Consider the following 19,994-nt stretch of genomic DNA (forward strand, 5'->3'; position numbering starts at 1 on the left):
CTGCTCCTGGAATGGATGGAAAAATTAATGGGACAGATTTTGGCTCCTAACTCTGCACATTAATTCATATATAAAAGTTATTTGAGCGTTAACCCATTTGCTGCCCAGGGCAGCTCCCCAGCCACAGAGCCCAGCGCACAGCACCAGTTTAGCTACTGGGCTTGCTTTCCTGTCAGGGAACCTTGAGTTTGCAGCCATTTTGAAGGTCGCTAGGGCCCATCCTGGTGCCCTTGCCCACCTTTCTTAGGTTCTGTGTTCATGCAAACCCTAGCTGAATCCAGCAACGGAAAATGGCCCTTGCTTGTAGAGATTGTATCCATAGAATTCGGTATTAGGATCCAGCAACTCTTAGCATGGAGCTGGGTTGTGATCCCCGGGGTCCTTATTCATGACCGTATGCATCAATTGCCACACCACCCTCCCTTCTTCAAGCTAAAACTCTGGTACTCAATAGGCCACAGGCTCTTAGGTTGACTCGCACCCACATCCCTGCCCGAGCACAGTGAGTCACTTGGAGTTACCTGAAGGGACCATATCATGTTTCCTCTACCTGGCCCTCATTCCTCCTGGTGCTGACTGAAGAGATCGTAACCTTCCTGAGTGTCAGCTCCCCACAGGCTTTCTGGGGTGCACCTAATGGTGTCCTCTGCTCACTTAGCACCCCTCTAAAAGCAGAGGTAACCCTTCCCCATACTGCACTGTCAGCTGCAAGCACACAGAGTGGCCGTCATGTTGGGAGGTCACTTTCTGTGCACTGTCTTACAACATCTGTGTGCACCTGGTGAATAAGCGAGGGAGAGTGAACAGTTAGTCACTCACCGTCTGCAAGCCCAACAAAAAGAGCCATTGGGCCAGCCTCAGCCCATCTCAGTTTAGCATCGACGCTGAAATAATCAAGCAGCTCCAAACCCAGAAGCTCCATTTAAACACTTTTCTAATTAGAAGAAAAACATGTAGCCAAAACAAGAGGAAGGCATTATTTCCGATCCCCGGAAGACTGCTCTTCGGGAATTATTTTTGTCACCTTTTGGTATACTTCCACTTCCAGAAAGGGGCAGAACTTTTAAGAGGCAGTTATAAAAAAGCTGAGCCTGGCTGAGGCTTGGTTGTCTTGAGGCTAGCCTGAGCTACAGCTGAGACCCTGTCTCACTAAAAGGCCATCAAGACAGTTCAGTGGGTAAAGGTGGCTTGCTGCTGACCCCAATGACCTGAGTTTGATTTCCGGGCCCCTACATGTTAGAGGAGAACTGAGTCCTGCAAGTTGTCTCCTGACTTCCGCTCTCCATGGCATAGGTGACCCCTCACGCACACACATGCATGCGCACACATAATATAAAAATAAGGAAACCATGAAGCAAAGTAAAGTTCAGAAGATAAAATGGGAGTATGAAAAGGAAAGATGGGAAGTAAATATACTAGAAGTCCTACCCAGAAAAAATAAAACCCCATGACTTTCATGGGCTGGAGAGATAGCCCAGTGGTTAAAATCACTGTCTTCTCTTCCAGAGGACCTGAGTTCAAGTTCCAGCAGCCACATGGCAGCTCACAACTGTCTGAACTACAGGGGATCTGACATCCTTGTACAGACATAAAAATTTAAACAAACAGAAATCTGCCAAGGCTCCCAGGACAGTACAGGCAATTGCTATTACTCTTCACTGTCCATTAGAACTAGATGGAAGACCCTGTTGCCAGAGACACAAAGTCCAGTGCAGGACACCGAGAAATCAAGTTAGCTGAGCTGCAAGTGTCCTCCCTCCTGGTCAGCTTTCATAGTATGGAAGATGCCCGCAGACCCAGAGGTGAACCCTGTGAGCTGCAGTGCTGGGCAAGCTGTGCCCACTTGTGCAATCGTGGCATGACTGTTCACGGGTAACCAAGGGTAGCCAACTGCTTTCTTTTTTTTTTTTTTTTTAAAGATTTATTTATTTATACAATATTCTTTCTGCATGTATGCCTGAAGGCTAGAAGAGGGCACCAGACCTCATTACAGATGGTTGTGAGCCACCATGTGGTTGCTGGGAATTGAACTCAGGACCTTTGGAAGAGCAGGCAATGCTCTTAACCACTGAGCCATCTCTCCAGCCCCCGCCAACTGCTTTCTGATTGGATTTGAGATCCACTCCATAAGAGTGAATCCATGTCTGACAGAGGAGGTCATGGGCCGTAGGGTGAAACCTTGTGCTGTTTTGCTAAATGGACATGCTCTCAAACTGCCCTCAGAATACTTAGTTTACCCCATAGAGTAGTACTGCTCTCAACCCTGGTCACAGAGCCACTGTTTGCCGGGATTGGTGGCTGGTGCCGGGGATCGTAACTGGTCAAATGCAGAGCAAGTTAACTGCTGGGTAATCAGTTTTCAATGGAACATGTAAGGGCTAGAAAGACGCCGCAGTGGTTAAGAGCACCGGCTGCTCTTCCGGAAGACCTGGGTTCGATTCCCAGCACCCACATAGCAGCTCACAACTGTCTGAACTCCAGTTCCAGGAGATCCAATGCCTCTCTGGTTGTTGCAAACACCAGGCATGTCATGGAACATCTGTGTCAGGGGTCAGGGAATATGGAAGTGGGCAGAAGAGCTGGAGGACGGGGAGGATCGCTGTGGAACTCTGTCTTCTAGACATGGCCTCGCCAAACAGGACGGGGGGGGGGGGGGGGGGGAACATCCCAGCCTGGGTGGAGGAGGGGCTTGTCAGGCCCAGCCGAGGGGAAGAAAAGCTTTCCCTCAGCACTGCAGCCACTGGTGAGTTGCCCATGCCCATGCCCCAGGGAATAACTCCATGCCCAGGCTCTTGCCAGCGACCCTAATTAAACCCCACTGGCTCTCAAACAAAAGTCATGAAAGTAGAGGGGGGCTTGTTGGAAAGAAGGTTCAGCACAAGTAAGGGGGTGAGAGTAATGGGTGAAAATATACTACATATGTGTATGAATTCATGTTTTAAAAAAAGTCCTACTACATACATGTATAAAATCATGTTTTTGTTTTGTTTTTGTTTTTTTTGTAAAGTCCTGCTTTTGGAGTATTTGGGAGGTTGAGACAGGAGGATAACAAATTGGGGGCCAGGCAGCCTTCGTCACATCACAAGACCATGCCATTCCTGCCAAAAAAGTAAAAAAAAAAAAAAAAAAAAAAAAAAACCAAGACGGCTCATCACCAGCACCCACCTGGTTCTGGTTGGTGGGCGTTTGGTTTTTTAAGTGTGTTCTCGGCAGTTCTGTGGTAGGCATCGTCCTCAGCATAGGACTCAGCCCTCTCCCTGGACCACACTGCCTCCCTCAGGTCTGGCCAGGAGCTTCCCCACGGTCAAAGGTGGGAAAGAGACTGCCTCAAGATTGTGCTGTCCCCATCGCAGGAAAACGTCCACTAGTGCTTCAGGAGACAGCGTTTTTCCTAGGGGTGTCCAAATGAGAAGCATTGAGCAATGAGGTGGATAATAAAAATTCAAAATAACTGATATCAAATTTCTGCCCTATGACACATTTGTCACCTCTTTCTGTTTGTAAAAGTGAGACCCCAGCCCACTGACACTCCTATATCCAAGGATTCTGGGATGATTGGAAGTGTCACCCCAGCCCCTGGCATTCATCCTTGGGGAGCCAATGGAGCACCAATAGAGCAGAAAGCTCCATTTCAAATCCCCTCCCCCTGGGAGTTGCCTTCGTCCAGTCTCCACCTCCAGAAAAATCCGCCAAGTGCTAACCCCTCCCCAGGGAAGGTCAGGACCATGGTCTTTGGGTCTTGAGTGCCCCCCTACACCCAGTCTCTCTCTTTCCCGCCACGCTTTCTCGGCCACCTGGGAGCGCTGCAGTGAACATGGGCATTGATTCGGGCTAATCCAGTCTGGTTGGAATTATTTGCCTCGGCGGAGAGGCTGGTCTTACGGTTGTTCCTAACACTTTCCACCTGCTGTTTCATCTAAATTTCGACAGCCCTGAGAGGTGTCAGTTCACGCTACAGCTGAGGAAGGTGGAGGCTTGAAAAGGCCTGTTTACCCTTCCTACAGGCTCACTTGACAGACGGCAGCCATCCGCTTTAGTCATAGAGAACTGTAGGAGCAGCAGGCGGGGTGGTGCACGTCTTTAGGTTGCAGCATTCCAAGGGCAGAGAGGCAGGTGCATCTACTTAGAGAATTCCAGGTCAGCTAGATCTTATATAGGGAAACCCTGTCTCAAACAAAAGTCACACACAGACACATGGAATCGGCTAGAAAGATGCCACATCAGTTCAGAGCCCTTGCCGCTCTTTCAGAGGACACAGGTTTAGCTCCTCACATCTACACTGGGAAGCTAACCCCAGCTCCAGGGAAGTTGATGCTATCTTCTGGCCTATGAGGGAACACTTGCACACACATGGCATTCACACACACACACACACACACACACACACACAAATCCTACTTAAAATGTAAAGCATTTGCCAGGTGGTGGTGGCACATGCCTTTAATCCCAGCACTCAGGAGACAGAGGCAGGCAGATCTCTGTGAGTTCTGATCTACAGAGTGAGTTCCAAAGTCACACAGAGAAACCCTGTCTCAAAACACCAGAAAAAAGAAAAAAAGCAAGCAAGCAAGCAAGAAAGAAAGAAAAAGGAAGGAAGGAAGGAAGGAAGAAAGAGAAAGAAAGAAAGAAGAAAGAAAAAGAAAGAAAGAAAGAAAGAAAGGAAGGAAGGAAGGAAGGAAGGAAGGAAGGAAGGAAGGAAGAGAAAGATTTTGAGCCTCCTGAGCTTGAATGTACATATGCACAACTGGAGTAGGGATTCAAAATCAGAAAAGCAGGGGTCGGGACAGTTACGATAGAAAGAATGAGTAACCGGGAGGTGAAGGTCTGCTCAGGTGAAGGCATGGGACAGGAAATTCCTGAGACTGGAGCAGACTCATGGCCTCTCAGGAAAGAGAAGAAGGGGTGCCTGAGGGAGGGTCTGGATAATGCACCATTTGACAGACAGCAGTGAGCTACCCCTTTTCCTGTTTTAAAGATTACAGCTTGACAGGGACAGACAGGCAGAACAGGGCCAGGATGCATTAGCCTTGCGAAGAAAGGAATCTACCCATCAAGGCTCTGGTCCTAGGAATGGCAGAGCAAATTCAAAGGGACACTTCAGAGAATGCGCATCAGAACCTGATGCTGGAACTGCTTTGTACTGAAGTAGAAAAGCCATAGCCATTAGGAAGCTGCTCTGCTGCTGTCTGGCCACAGACAAGCTGGAAAAGCATCCTCTTGGTTGAGCTTTATCCACATGATAATTACAGCGCTTGAGTGAGGTGTGGCAGGAACAACCACCCCACCATGCAGTAGGGGGAAAGTTCCACTGAGAAGAAAGCACTCACTGTGCAAGGTGACCCTGTAGCAGACTGGACAGTGACATGCCTTCTGTGCCCTACCTAATTGCTCTCTATGCAGTTTGGGGTACCTGTCTGTCCCAGGATGGTGGGAAGCAGACACAGGCAGTAGAGATGCTCTGGAGAAGGCAGGACTGGACATCAAGATGAGTGGGGACTGCCAGGTGTGGTGATGCACACTTTTTATCCCAGCACGTGGGAGGCAGAGGCAGGTGGATCTCTGAGTCTGAAGCCAGCCTGGTCTACAATACAAACAAATGGATGAAGATACCAAGTCTGTTTTGAGTATGGAGAAGACACGTAATCATGAAAGTGAATAGAGTGCCCAGGGCAGGGAGGTGGCAGCCCTCAGAAGAGGTGGTAGGAAGAGCAAGGATGGACACAGGAGGTGGGGTCTAGAGAGGAAACTGAGGGGGTGGGGAGTGTTAAGTCTGGAGCGTAGCCCCCAGCTCCTGGCATAAATCCCAGCCTCCCTGGACTCCAAATCCCAGCATGCCAGGGTATTTAAGTGGGCTCCTAGAGGAGAAACACATGGTTCCAGGTTTGCATGTGCTCCCTGCTGTTCTGTCTCCCCCACCCATGCGCTCGGCCACCTGAGAGTGCCATACTTAATAAAACGATGGGCATTTTGATTTGGTTTGATTTGACCTAATTGGATTCCTTTGCACCTGTGGAGCTGCCCCTTCTTAACAAGGAGAGCTTCTGGAAGGACTTCCCATGTGGCCTTGCTGCAGCATAGGGGCCAGAGTGTAAGCCAGGGAGATTTAGGGGCTTCAGAATATTCTAGGAACATGACTGACCTTTGCAGATTGCAAGAGGTCACGACAGCACGTGGGAACATCGTTTGAGTCTTTGGAGATGTGAGCTGAGAAGAAATCCTGCTTAGTTGAGTAGTAAGGATTTCCCTTGAATATAGGGACTATGGTCATTAATCCCTCTCAAAAACTGAAGTCTGCCTTCAAGAACAAGACCTGGCCCTGTAGAGGTGGAAAGAACCCTTTCTTTAAAAAAAATTTTTTTATTGCTTTTATGTGTGTGTGTGTGAGTTCAAGGTGAGTTCTGGGAAGATTCTGGGTGCTAGGCTCGCCAACAATGGCTCAGTGAGGTCCCCAAGGACAGGTGTGAATAGGCACAATCATGGCCTTTTGCCTGTGTGTATGTCTGTGAACCATGTGTGTGCCAAGGGCCTGAAGAAACCAGAGGTGTTGGATCTCTTGGAACTGGTGTTACAGATGGTCGTGAGCCACCATGAAGTTGCTGCACCAAATCCGAGCCCTCTGAAAGAGCAGCCAGTGCTCTTAACCATTAAACCATCTCTTTAGCCCATCTCCAGCCCCCTTTTTCAGTAAGGTTTCACTGTGTAGCCCAGAATGGCTTGGGATTTGCTATGTGGACCAGGCTGGCCTCAAACTCACAGAGATCAACCTGTGTCTGCCTCCGGAGTGCAGGGATTTATTACATGCACCATCACATCGGCTTGAACCCCTTTTTGAGACGAAAGATTGCAGGAACAGAAGGGAGACGAGGGATTCCTGGAGGGAAACCTGGGAGAAGGAGGAGGAGGCTGGCTGTTAGCCCAGGAAACCCAGAGTGTGTCCATCATTGCGGGTAGTTGGGAAGGGAGCTAATGGATCTACTGGGAACAGATGGGACAACTGTGAGTGGTTTCAACTCTTCCCTTGGAAGTCGGGCTCCTGCTCCTGCTTCCCTGTCCCCGCCCACCACCAGCCTCTCCCACCCCACTATGGCCATCATGCCTTGCCTACTTCATCTACAGCATTTGGTCTTAGAGAGGGGTAGATCAGACCTCAGACTCACAGCCGTGGTTCTCCCTAGTCACACCTGTCCTTGTGCTAACCACCCAGCAGAGGCTTTCTGGGGACCTCCCTGAGCCATTGTTGGTGAGCCTAGGACCCAGAATCTATCCAGAACGAAAGCCCCTTTCCAGAATGTGGAGGGGAAGATAAGGAGAGGTGCCCCAGAGAGCCTGCTTTCTCTAGAGCTCCAGAATGGATCATGGTGCTAAGCCCCAAGCACCTGGTTTATACCTTGGTTTAATCCACGGTTTATAATTATTTATGAGTCTATCTTCCTCACCCAACTGTGAGCTTTTCCAGGGCAGACACCAGCTCTTACCCATCTTTGGGAACCCCCCACCCCGTAGTAGCTGAAAGTAAACACTAAATCCATGTTGGGGAGACTGGCCCGAGGGAAAAGGGAAGGAGTGGGCAGGGAGAGGTGACTGCGTTTGTAACGAGGGACTGAAAGGCTCAGTAAATAGTTTCTTCCTCCTCTCAAGTGCAGAATGGATGAGACATGAGACACCAGACAGATGAACTGGTGTTAGGGATAAGACTGCTCAGAGAACATCAGATTCGCCAACATTCCCACAGAACTAGGCGTCCTGCCCTTCCGCAACAAGATGGACTTCCTCCTTGCAGAGGCCGGATTCCTTTGTGAGTTTATACTGAGTTAAGTATACAAGGAACATTCTAACTTTCCCTGAGGCGGAAGGGGGTGGGGGAGGGAGGGGAGAGGAGAAGGAGGAAGAGAGTGAGAATGAATCAAAAGGATGGACTCCAGCTTCTCCCCAGCCCAGCTCCTCCCTAGCCCAGCTCCCACCCCCAGCCCAGTCTCCTCCTGGAGTCCCACTTCTTCCCCCCCCCCCAGCTCCCCCTAACCCAGCCCAGCCTCCTCCTGAAACCCAGCTCCTCCCCAGCCCAGCTTCTCCCCCAGCCCTCAGCACACAAACCTATTCCTCTTCCTTGGGAAGGAGAGGGAGAGGTGTTGAGGGTGCTGAAGAGGGATTGGCCTCTCCTCCTTTACAGAGTGGAATGGGAAGTCCCTCCTTTCCTCCTTCCCTCCTTTCCCGAGCCCAGCTCCTCGCTGAGCTCAGCTCCTCCCCAGCCCTCAGCACACAAGCAGATTCCTCTTTCTTGGGAAGGAGAGGGAGAGGTGTTGAGGGTGCTGAAGAGAGGTTGGCCCTCTCAGACGTCTCCTCCAACAGAGTGGAGTGGGAAGTCCCTCCTTTCCTCTTCCGGAAACATGAGTGAGGACAGCCCTCCCATTGCTGGACGGGGGCAGAGACTGGTAGGGGATGTGGGAAGTAAGACGGGCCCTAACATCTCCCAGTCACTTTTCAGGGAAAAAAAAAAAGCCAAAATGTCCAGCTGGCTGGGGAGGTTCATGAATATTCGCATGTACACACACACACACACACACACACACACACACACACACACACACACACGTGTGCAGAGGAGGGGATGATCTTGCCCCCTGTGATAGGCCAGATCTTTGAGGCATTGGTGGGCCACCAGTCACAGACCACTGACATGCTGGCAGCCATCTTGGCCTTCAGGGCCAGTTTTGGGTCTACAAGAGACTGGCTAGAAAGAGATCTTTTGGGCCCTGCTATTATTCTCTCTTCAGACCTACACCCGACTCCGGCTCTCCCGCAGCCTGAGAAGCTCAGGTCCAGAGAGACCAGGACCACTCTGTTAGGCCCTTGCCACAGATTTACTCCTTAGGTTTCCCAGTGAAGGCTGTGCCCCTGGCCTCATTTTAGATTTACCACCTGTGACTCAAAAGGTGACCTCACCCATTAAGAGGCAGAGCCATTGTTCCAACCACCAGGGGATCTGACTCAGCTCATTGGCACACCCATAGCCCCTTGTAGGCTAGCCCTGGGTCTCAACCCCTGGGGGTTTCAGGATGGGACAATAGAAAAGTTGGTGACCTTCTGGAGACCCATGTGGCACTCAGTGAACCAGTCACACTTAGCTGGGCTGCTTTGGGCCCCTCTTACACACTGGGTGACTTCCTAAGCATCCTGAGACTTGGCTCTAATATCTTCCCAACCCCAGGGTGTGGTGTGGCTCTGGGGATTTTCCCAGCAGTCTCTTGCTAGGCTCCTCAGACCCCACCTTCCAGGACATCCTGGCCTTCTTCCCCCAGCTAGGAAAGCTGTGCTTACCATTCTGTATTGGCTGGAGGCATATTTATATGTTTGTTTGGTTTTGAGATAGTCTCACTATGTAGCCCTGGCTGCCTTGTAACTCACATGGAACTGGCTATATAAACCAGGCTGAGATCCGCCTGACTCTGCCTCCCAAGTACTGGGACTACAGGTGTGCGCCACCACACCCAGGTTTGTTTTGGTTTTATTTATTTATTTAGGCTTTTTGGGACAAAGCGTCACTATGTAGTTCAACAGATCTCAGTTTCAGCCTTCTTGACTTAGCCTCCTAAGTGCTTGGGTTATTAGTATTTCTTATTATTATTGCTATATGACCTTTTTCTTTTTCTTTCTTTCTTTTTTTTTTTTTGAGACAGGGTTTTTCTGTTACTTCGGAGCCTGTCCTAGAACTCCCTCTGTAGATCAGGCTGGTCTGGAACTCACAGAGATCCACCTGCCTCTGCCTCCCCAAATGCTGGAATTAAAGGTGTGCGCCACCACACTAGGCCTGGCAGCAGCCTCTTCATCTTTACTAGCCAGCTCTCTAGGACTCTTCCGCATTGCTCCCTTGCCTCGCCAGCTCTTCAGGCTTCTTTGCCTTGGCTTAAAGGACGGGGTGCACTCTGACTGCCCCTCCTCCAGAACCCTGTCTCCCCTGACCCAGAAGCTCCGCAGTGATAGTGTGTGGCAAACACCGGAACATCCTGCAGCTGGAAGACTACAGCGGACTTCTGTCCCTCCCTCCACAGGGCAGGCACCTGCCCAGGCGCCACTCAGCTTGAGATAGACGACAGACAAGACTAAGTGGCCCCCAGGAAGGCCAAGCATTGCCAGGAAGGCGCCGGACACTCCCTCTGGACAGGAAAATATTTTCATTCTCCTAATGACAGTCATTAAGGGGCCTGTGCCACACACACTGCAGCCACAGGCTGAGCTTTGGTCAGTCAAGTGGCTCCCAGCACCTGAGGCCCAGCCCCAAGGCCAGAGTCCACCTGTCTACCCTCCCATTGCCCTTCACCCACCCAGGCCAAAGGGAGGAACAGCTGTCTTTCAGCCTTGGGCACCTAGGTTTGATGTGCACCCTATAATTGCTAGAATGTCAGGGATTCTTGTGACCCTTTTCCTTTCACCTCACCCTCTCGCCCTGCCCTTTGCAGCTACACACACACACAACAACAACAGCATAACAACACAACGACAAAAACAAGCCACATAGTCCAAAATTGGAGTCAAGGGCTACCCCACTTAGCCAAACACTGAGTAACCAAACTATTCTTTACACAGATATGCAAAGTTAGGTACACCACCATGCCCTTCAAGACAAACACACAAGCCCATGGACCTACAGCGTGCACACATACAGTCATGTACAGGTGCAGTCCTGCATGCATGGGTATGCGTATATATTCATTTAAATAATATGAAGTTGCCAGCATTCGATAACCTTTTTATCTTATAAAAATAGAATCTAGTCTGGCATGGTGATACATACCTGTGATACCAGACCTTAGGGAGCAGAGGCAGGAGGATCAGGAATGGAAGATACATAATAAGTTTTGAGGCAAGCCTGGGCTACATGAGACCTGTCTCGAAACCAAAAGCATAAACAGACCGAATTATCCATCAGTGAATGAGTGGATGTTCACTTATGATACACGAGACCTTCAGCCTGCATGCTGCCACGGGGATGAAATGAGCATGTTGCGCTAAGTGAACAGAAGCTATTAGCAAGACAGATGTGCTAAGTGAACAGAAGCTGTTTGCAAGACAGATGTGCCGTGATTCCCCTGAAAGAAGTCCCCGGGGTAGTTCATGGAAATGGAGGGTAGAGTGGCTGCCAGGGGCTTGGTGGAGAGGGAGAAATGCCAGTGCTGTTTGTGGGTAGACTCTTGGGTTTGCCAGACAATGAGCCCTGAGACAGATGTAGAGGTGGGCATACTTAACCCCACTGAAGAGCGCGGATGGAAAGGCTAAATTCAGCGTGTATTTTTACCACAATTAAAAGTAGTAAACAAGTCAGGTGGTGGTGGTGCACTCCTTTAATCCCAGCACTTGGGAGGCAGAGGCAGGCAGATCTCTGTGAGTTTGAGGCCAGCCTGGTCAACAAAGTGAGTTACAGAGATAAACCCTGTCTTGAAAAACATGAATAAATAAATAAATGTAGTAATCAAGGGGCCAGTGAGATGGCTCAGCAGGTGAAGGTGCCTGCTGTCAAACCTGATGACCTGAGTTCAAATCCCCGGATCCACATGGTAGAAAGAGAGAACCAGCTCCTGAAAGTCTCCCTCTGGCCTTCACTCATGCTCTATGGTGTATGCACATGCCTGTGCATGCATGCAAGTGCACACAATAAGTAAATAAATATATAATAAATAAATTTAAAAAGTGGAAAACAAGATCCAGCACTGAAAAGATGTGCCAGAGATAAACGGAACCCAGCAGCTCAGGGACTACCTGCCTGCCTCTGGGAGCCCTGAACAAATCTCCCCTCCAATGAATCTGGAGATAAGGTCCTAATGAGGGCTCTCTTACTCTTGCTGCCCCCGCAGCAGCTCATCACCCTCCCACAGAGTGATTTTGTTTACCCAGCTTCTTAATACTCTAGTAAGTAGCCTATCACCCCCAAGGGAAAGAACCCTTAAAGGACCTCCCTGTGCTCTGGTTTCTGCTGCACACCTAGGCTGAAACGGGAGCTTTTCAGGTCTTAGACAATGCCTCCCTCAGACCCTGCTCCCCTTATCTCTCTTCCCCGTCTCCTATCCAGTCTTTCCTTCCATCCCTCTCCACCCTGAGTTCTCTTTTACAGGCACCTGTATTCTAGATCTGACCACAGAACAGATGAACCCAATTCAGCCGTACTGGACTGGATATATACAATAAGGCTTTAGGGGGTTCCCAACACCCTCGTCAGATCTCACCCCTCTACAGGAGGGCAATAAACATTCTATCCCTACCCCACCCCCGTTCTGCCGCCATGTGAAGTTGCCAACTGATGGAGAAACCACTTCCCTATCCTCTGAGGACAACCCACAAGTCCCGGAAACATGATCCGTGACTCTCGTTGGGGCAGATACCTGCTCCGTTTTTCTTCTGACCTTGCTGTCTGCCCTTTCTCTGAGACAGCCTTGGAAGGCTCAGCCCCAGTGGAGGGGAACATGGCTCCTACCAGGCTGAGAGCCTCTCTGGAGCTCAGTGTGCTGGAAATGCAGCTCTCTACCTTAGTTCACCACGCTTGGCACACAGGCGTAGCTGTTAAGACACTGGCTAAACAGGCAAGTTCCAAGCATGGCAGTTGATGTGGTTCAGGGGGTCGAGGGTTTGTCTAATGAAGCCCTGGATTCGAACCTCAGCACTGTGGTAAACTGGGGATGGTGATGCACACTGTAATCCCGGCACTGGGGAGATGGAGGCTGGAGGACCAGATGTCCATGGTCATCCTTGGCTACATAGTGAATTCAAGGCTAGCCTGGGTCACATGAGACTCTGTCTTGTGGTGTGTGTGTGTGTGTGTGTTTGTGTTGCCAGTGTATCTGCATGCCTTGTTCCCACAGAGGTCATAAGAAGATGTTAGATCTCCTGGAACTGAGAGTTACAGATAGATGGTCACGAACCATGGGTGCCTGGAAGTTAACCCTTACCTTCTGCAAGAGTAACAAGTGTTCTTAACCTCTGAGCCAACCCTCCAGGTCCAAGACTCTGTCTTAACAAAAAACAAAACAAAACAAAACAAAAAAAAAACAAAAAAAAATCACTCCAACTTAAATGAAAATGTCTTTACAAAACCTGATACCATGTACATTGACTATGTGCCAATTAAAAAATAATATTAATAAAATAGAAAAAAAAGGCAAGCTCCAGACTCTGCCAGAGTCTCAGAACTTCTGGCATATTCAAGGTGTATATCTTAACAGTTCCTGGCTCTTCTTGGGGGTCCGAGTGAGAATTCCTAATCCAAGTCCTTGGTGGATGGGTTCAGAATTGGATTGAGGATGCTATGAGCACCGTGGTTATGGCAGAGGCCCAGGTGGGAGACAGATGGGTGCTGATGATCCTGGAGTTCTTACATGTTGTTCCACCCTCACTGGGGTCTTATATGTCTGTGGACTAAGGCGCATACACTACCTACTGTGGTATGTTTAGGGGCTATGGCCAGTCTCTATGTTAGTGTTGGGTTCGTTTACATGTGTTTGGTCAAAATGCATACATCTGCATGCTGGTCAGTTGTCCGTGTGGTAGATTTGTTTGTGTGTCCTGAGTCATTCATCTACCATGGTGTGTGTCTGTCTGAGTGTGTGTGTGTGTGAGAGAGAGAGAGAGACAGAGACAGAGACAGAAAGAGAGAGAGACAGAGAGAGAGAGACAGAGAGACAGAGAGACAGAAGAGAGAAAGCGCGACCCAATCTCTGCGGGTTGCTGAGGGTAAGCGTTGTTGCAGGTTGTGGCTGTATATTCCTGTAGGGAGTACTTGGAGCAGAGCCAGCAGCGTGCTCTAGGGGCCTGGCACCGCCACTTCCCTGAGCAGGCGAGTCCCAACAGCAGACAGACAGGTGGGGCTGACCCAACAGGTTCCCAAGGCCAGGGGCAACAGGGCGGAGCATGGTTCAGACTTAGGGTGGCAACAGTTTGGGGGCCCGGCCACACATGCAGGGCTGGCGAACTGGAGGCAGTGTCTTCATCCTAGAGCAGCCAACCCAGGTGCAAGCCATGGAGCCTCGGGTGGGTAGGGCACGAGGCGGACGCATACATTCAGCGGCCTAGTGCCTGGAGGGACCCAGGGCATGGCAGGACCCCTGCGGAGCCGGGTGGAGGAGCTGAAGCGGCCTTGGTGGAGGGAGAGCTCACCCCTGGTGCTCCAGCACAGCGAGGCTGCAAGGCTTGCTGCGGACGCCCTCTTGGAGAGGGGTGAAGCTGCCTACCTTCAGGTCATCTCCGAGGAGCGGGAACTGCCCTTCCTCAGTGCCCTGGATGTGGACTATATGATCAGCCATGTGCGTGGGGTTCCCGAGCTCAGCGAGGCCCAGGGCTCAGAGACCCTAGGGCAGGACCGCCTCAGCATGCTCTCTGAAGTTACCTCAGGCACCTACTTCCCCATGGCTTCTGACTTAGATCCCCCAGACCTGGACCTGGGCTGGCCCGAAGTGCCACAGTCCACAGGTTTCAGTCCCACCCAGGCCGTGGTTCATTTCCAGAGGGACAAGGGCAAGAGCATCAAGGACCTGCTGCGATTCCTCTTCAGCCAGGCCCACACGGTAAGGGTCTCGTTTCACAGATGTGGATACAGATGTGGATCACAGGGGGAAGAGTCTCTGACCTCTGTAAGATTGCCCAGCTGCCAGAGGATGGGTGGGTACTTTATTTTCTGCTGGCACTCATGAACATTAATTAAGTATAATTTCACTCCTGCAAGCACATTGAAATTATTGGAAGGGGTCCTTCTCTTTCATGGGAGTCTATTGCTTTGATCAGATTTACCAAAAAAAAAAAAAAAACTTTTTAAAAAAAATTTATCTATCTGTCTATCTATTTATTTGAGAGACAGGGTTACAGCCCTGGCTGTCCTGGAACTCGTTTTTTGTAGACCAGGCCTTGAACCTTGAACTCACAGAAGCCTACCTGCTTCTGCCTCTCAAGTGCTAGGATTAAAGATGTGAATCACCACTGCCAGGCTTAAGCCTTGTTCTCATGTTATGTTCATGAGTGTTTGCCTGCATGTGTGTGCACCATGTACATGCCTGGTGTCAGTGAAGGCCAGAGAAGGGTGTCAGGTCCCCTGGAACTAGAACTACAGACAGTTGTGAGCCACCATGGGTGCTGGGAATCAAACCAGGTCCCATGGAGGAGCAGTCAGTGCTTGTTCTTAACCATTGAACTATTTCTCAGGTCCTCAGGAAAGTTTATGCACCCTTCACCCCCAGACTAAGGACTCAACCACGGTGAACAGCTGAGCTATAACCTTGACTCCCAAAGGAAGAGACCGAGGCCAGAGGGGGACAAGAAGGCAGTTGCCTAGAGAGGTTGTCTAGGTCTGGGTGGGAGGAGGTTTCTGACTCTAACCCCAGCATGGCTCAGCTCAGCTCATCCCCAGCTGCCTAGCAACCCCCTGGGCTGCATCAACAGCAGGGCCTGAAGCAGGGCCATGGGCACTGGCCATGGGTTTTGGCATGGGCTAAGCTTTTAGTTTGGCACCAAGGAGGACTGAAGAGTGGAAGCCACTGGGCTTGGGGACATTAGGAAGGGGCAGCCACACCTGGGAAGCCCCTAGCCTCACAGCAGTGTAGCTTCACTGGTGGAGCCCTGGCTCCCACTCAGATGAGGGAATAGATATGAAAACCCCTGGTAGGGTTTGAGATAGGGGTAGACTCCTGCTGCAGGGAGCCAGGAGCCCACCAGCACCTCCAAAGCCTTGTTAGCAAGCTTGCCTGTGCCGTAGGCACGGGAGGGCTGAGCTTGATTGGCGTGGAGAACCGGGTAATTAGTGAGGTTATTGCTGTTGTCATCACTGTCCCCCTTTGATCTTTCAGTGCCTGCTCCCCGCCCCCCCCCCCACACACACTGGCCAGACCTGTGCTGCGTAGTGGAGAATTCCCCAGTGCCTTGCCTGCTCACCTCAATTAGACTTTTCTGCCCCTGGGCTAAGAGTCGGGCTACTGGGCTGAGCTGTCACTCATTCCCAGAGGTGTTTTGTTTTCCCATAGTCCAGTGTTCTCCATTTGCTAAGAAGGCAGCAGGAAAGGGGAGGGGCATGGTTATTGAGCTTCTGTTGTGTGTTCTGGCCAGCATTTTCACATGTATCCTTTGTAACTATAAGAGCCACTCCATTTAGCAGACAAGGAAGCTGAGGCTCCCTAGGTGACCCCAGGACTGTACTTCCAGGAAGTGGAGGAATGTGGATTCAAACCCACTTCTTTTGGCTCCAAGCTGCAGCAGTAGGCTCCATCCCTCCTGCTCCCAGGCCCTGCAGAGGACAGAAGACTCTCACAGTAGAGACATTCAATGGGAAGGAGGAGCAGCTGGAGGCTTAGGGAATAAGTTATGTTAGAAGCACACGCCTCAGCCCTCAACTGAGCAGGAAGCTTGGGCCCACTTAGCACAGGTGCATAAGGAAAGGAGGGCTGTGAATATAAGCTGTCATACCAGACCTCTGCAGCTTCAAGAGCATCTGAGGTTTGGTAAAAGACAGAAGTCCTAGCACTGGATCACAGCTTCCCCCCTATTAGCCTCAGACAATCCCTAGACTACAGCAGAGCTGGTGCCAACGGCAAACATGGGAACCAGTCTGGAAGCTGAGCTCTGCTTCTGACTCCTGCCTTCTCTAATTCTCCAAAGAGCAGAACTTTAGACTAACATAGCTGATCTACAGACATCTTTGAGAATCTGCTACCAGACACTGTCCATAGAACAATTCCTCAAAGGCTTTCAAACAACCAGAGCTTCAAGATAGTCAGTTCTCCCTGTGCCCAAGCTAAGAACGCCAGGTTAAGGCAGGCATAGTGACACACTTCTGTAACCCCAATAATCACAGGGCTGAGATAGGAGTGAGCTCAAGGCCAACTTGGATTACTGGGTTATACAGAATGAGACCCTGTCAAGAAAAAAAATCCAATTCCGTGTCTGTGTCCTTTCAACCATACTTTTCCTGGGACTGAACTTGCCCCGCCTCCTTTAGGTGGTGGCTGTGGTGATGGACATATTTACGGACATGGAACTTCTGTGTGACCTCATGGAGGCCTCCAGCCGACGTGGTGTCCCCGTCTACCTCCTTCTGGCTCAGGAGCACCTGAAGTACTTCCTGGAGATGTGCTATAAGATGGACCTCAACGGGGGGCACCTGGTGGTCAGTATGGGCTGAGAGCTTCAACGGTGGGAAGAGGAGGGAGTTGGGAGGAGGGCCAGCTGGTAATCAGTGAACACTGGGGGAAGCACTGGGAGTGGGACACGTGGTTCTGTTAGCTGTGGGGGACCAGACACCCCTTAGGTCACAGACAGCCTAAGAGCCACTTTCTTCTTTTTCCCAATTTATTTTTATTATTTTAAATTATGGGTATGTGAAGGTGCTCCTGGAAGCCCCAGGAATCAGACTGCCCTCCTGCGGGAGTCACAGGGAGCAGCCAGCCACCTCACAGTGAGGGCTGGGAATAGAACTCAAGTCCTCTGAAAGAGTGCTCTGAACTACTGAGCCATCTCTCCAGCCTGGGCGCCACTTCCTGAAGGTCACCTTCCCACCATCTCCCTTTGCTCTTGGTCCAGAATATGCGGGTGCGGAGCACATGCGGGGACACCTACTGCAGCAAGGCGGGGCGCCGATTCACGGGGCAGGCCCTGGAGAAGTTTGTCATCATCGACTGTGAGCAGGTGGTGGCAGGCAGTTACAGGTGAGACGGTTAAAGGGAGAGGGGCGCCACGATCTAGCGAGGGCATCTCAGATCTGCCTGCTTTGAATTTCTTCCACCCGTCCTTACATACTAGGCACCTGCTGTGTGGGAGGGACCATGCCGGCGATTGATAGATGGGAGCCCAATCTACTTAATGCCTTGGTATAGAAAGAAATTACTGCACGTGGGAAATAGAGGGACTTCGGAGACCCTCATCCCCGACCCAATTCTAGTAATGACTTCTCCTGCTGAGCCCGGGACTCTGTGCTTTGACTCCTGACTCTGTCCCTCTGTCTCTAGCTTCACCTGGCTTTGCAGCCAGGCCCACACTAGCATGGTGCTGCAGCTGAGGGGCCACATTGTGGAAGACTTTGATCGGGAGTTCCGGTGTCTGTACGCTGAGTCACAGCCTGTGGAAGGCTTCTGCGGCAATGAGGATCCACTGTCTTCCCGGGTACCTCGTCCTCCTCCTGTGACGCTGGCCTTTGGACCTGGAATTCCAAGTGCTACAGGCTCCTCCCCCTCCAGCAACAGCCTGGGCAGCATCAAGCATTCGCCTCTTCTGGGCCGGTCTTCCTATCTCGCTCTACCCGGCGGCGGTGGCTGCAGTGATATGGGCATGGGGTCCTCTTCCCCAGGTCCTGCGCACCACGAAGCTGGTGGCCCACCATCCTTGTACCGTCAGCTTTCAGATCCTAACCACAGCTCAACTCCTGGACCCTACCGGGCCAATCTGAGCAAGCTGGGGGCATCTCCATGGTCCCAGTCCTCTCCTGCCCTCAACCACTGTAGTGCCAGTCCCTTGACCCTGACAGTGGGGTCACCTCTGCTCCCATGTTCCCGCCCCCTCCTCCACTTCACGAGGGGGGTCCCAGCACTGTCCCGACTTCCAGAGAATGGGCTCCCAGCAAGTCAAGAGCCCATCCTTCCACGAGGTCGCTGGGTACCTGGCCCAGCTCTGGAGACAGTGGAAGAAAAAAAGGTATCTCTGAGTCAGAGCCATGATCACCTGGATCGAATTGTCCCCTTCCCTAAAGCAGGAGGCCCAAATTCTAGAGTCACCCCCAATTCAGGTTCCCTTCAGCATGGTGAGCTGGCCCTAGATGATAGGAGATTATCCCTGAGCCACAGCTACAGCCAGCTGGATCTCCTGTCCCAGGGTCAGGGTGCCCTGGAGTCAGGTTCTCTCAGACCTGGTGATCTGGGTCTAGAAGATAGGAAGCTCTCCTTAAACCACAACCATGGCCAATTGGACCTCCTACCACAAAACTCCAAGGTCCAGGCTTCTAAAATACCTCCTGATGCCAATTCTTCAGCCAGGCATGACAATCAGAGTCTAGATGAACGACGGCAGACCCTAGGTCACAGTCAGCTGGACCTCATCACCAAGTTTGGCCCATTCCGGAACGAGGGGCCTGGACCCAGTGGTCCCCCAGAGCCAAACCCAGTTTGCATGGCTGGAGTAGGCTCTGCAGATGAGAAGCGACTGACTCTGGGCCACAGCAAATTGGACCTCATCACCAAGTATCATCAACTACAGGGTGCCCGACAGAGGCCTGAGCCAGGCCTCCCAGGAGCTCCACTAAGTGGCCATCAAAATGGCAGTAACAATGACCTATTTGCACCCGAGAAACGGCTGACCTTGGGCCACAGCAAACTGGACCTCATCACTAAGTACAACAAGTCCAAATTCAAGCAGCTCCGAAGTCGCTTTGAGTCCTAACTCTGGTCTTGGCAGGGTCAGCCCCTCCCTCCATCCATAGATTTGACATGTTCTGGTTCAAGACTGCAGTGTGAGAGTATAAAGCTGGGATGCTGCATAAGGAGGGGAGGCATCTAGCAGTCCAGGTCAGACACTCCCTGGGCTCAAGACTCTTATATACACACGCACAGGCACACATACAAACAGAAGCCAGTTATTGAGTGTTTTCTGTATGTCCTGGAGCCTGACACTTCACATCCGTTATTCCCATTCTTCATAGCCTCAAGATGGACCTCTTGTTGGCATATAGTATATTAAGTATTATTCTCTTCCACCCCGTTTTTTTTTGTTTGTGTTTGTTTATTTTTAGTTTTTGAAGCCAGAACATTATTTTCTGACTGATTGAAATCCTCGAGAATAACTGGATGCTGCAACAGCTGCCCTCTTGGGTTTAGGTTTTGTTCTTTCACGGAATCCATGTCTGAATCTGTGACAGACAACTTTTAGAGGCCTCATCCACTTAGTCCCAGTAGTGTGTCACTGCTTGGCCTCGGCACTCCGGTTGTACTTTCTCTTGCACTTGGCTGCAGAGCCGTGCTCACCACAGGCCAGCTTCTGAAAGC

At 51.0% G+C, this 19,994-nt stretch overlaps 1 protein-coding gene across 1 annotated transcript; it reads left to right on the forward strand.

The window, feature by feature from the left end:
• The first annotated feature begins 14,075 nt into the window (after positions 1-14,075).
• Fam83c (family with sequence similarity 83 member C) lies at positions 14,076-19,392 on the forward strand. Its single transcript, XM_038329362.1, has 4 exons — positions 14,076-14,546; positions 16,964-17,131; positions 17,545-17,669; positions 17,970-19,392. Exons 1-4 carry the CDS (start codon positions 14,076-14,078, stop codon positions 19,390-19,392), a joined length of 2,187 nt encoding a protein of 728 aa, XP_038185290.1.
• The last annotated feature ends 602 nt before the right edge of the window (positions 19,393-19,994 follow it).

The sequence above is a fragment of the Arvicola amphibius genome, chromosome 5 (genome assembly GCF_903992535.2).
Source record: "Arvicola amphibius chromosome 5, mArvAmp1.2, whole genome shotgun sequence".
Classification (NCBI taxonomy): Eukaryota; Metazoa; Chordata; class Mammalia; order Rodentia; family Cricetidae; genus Arvicola; species Arvicola amphibius.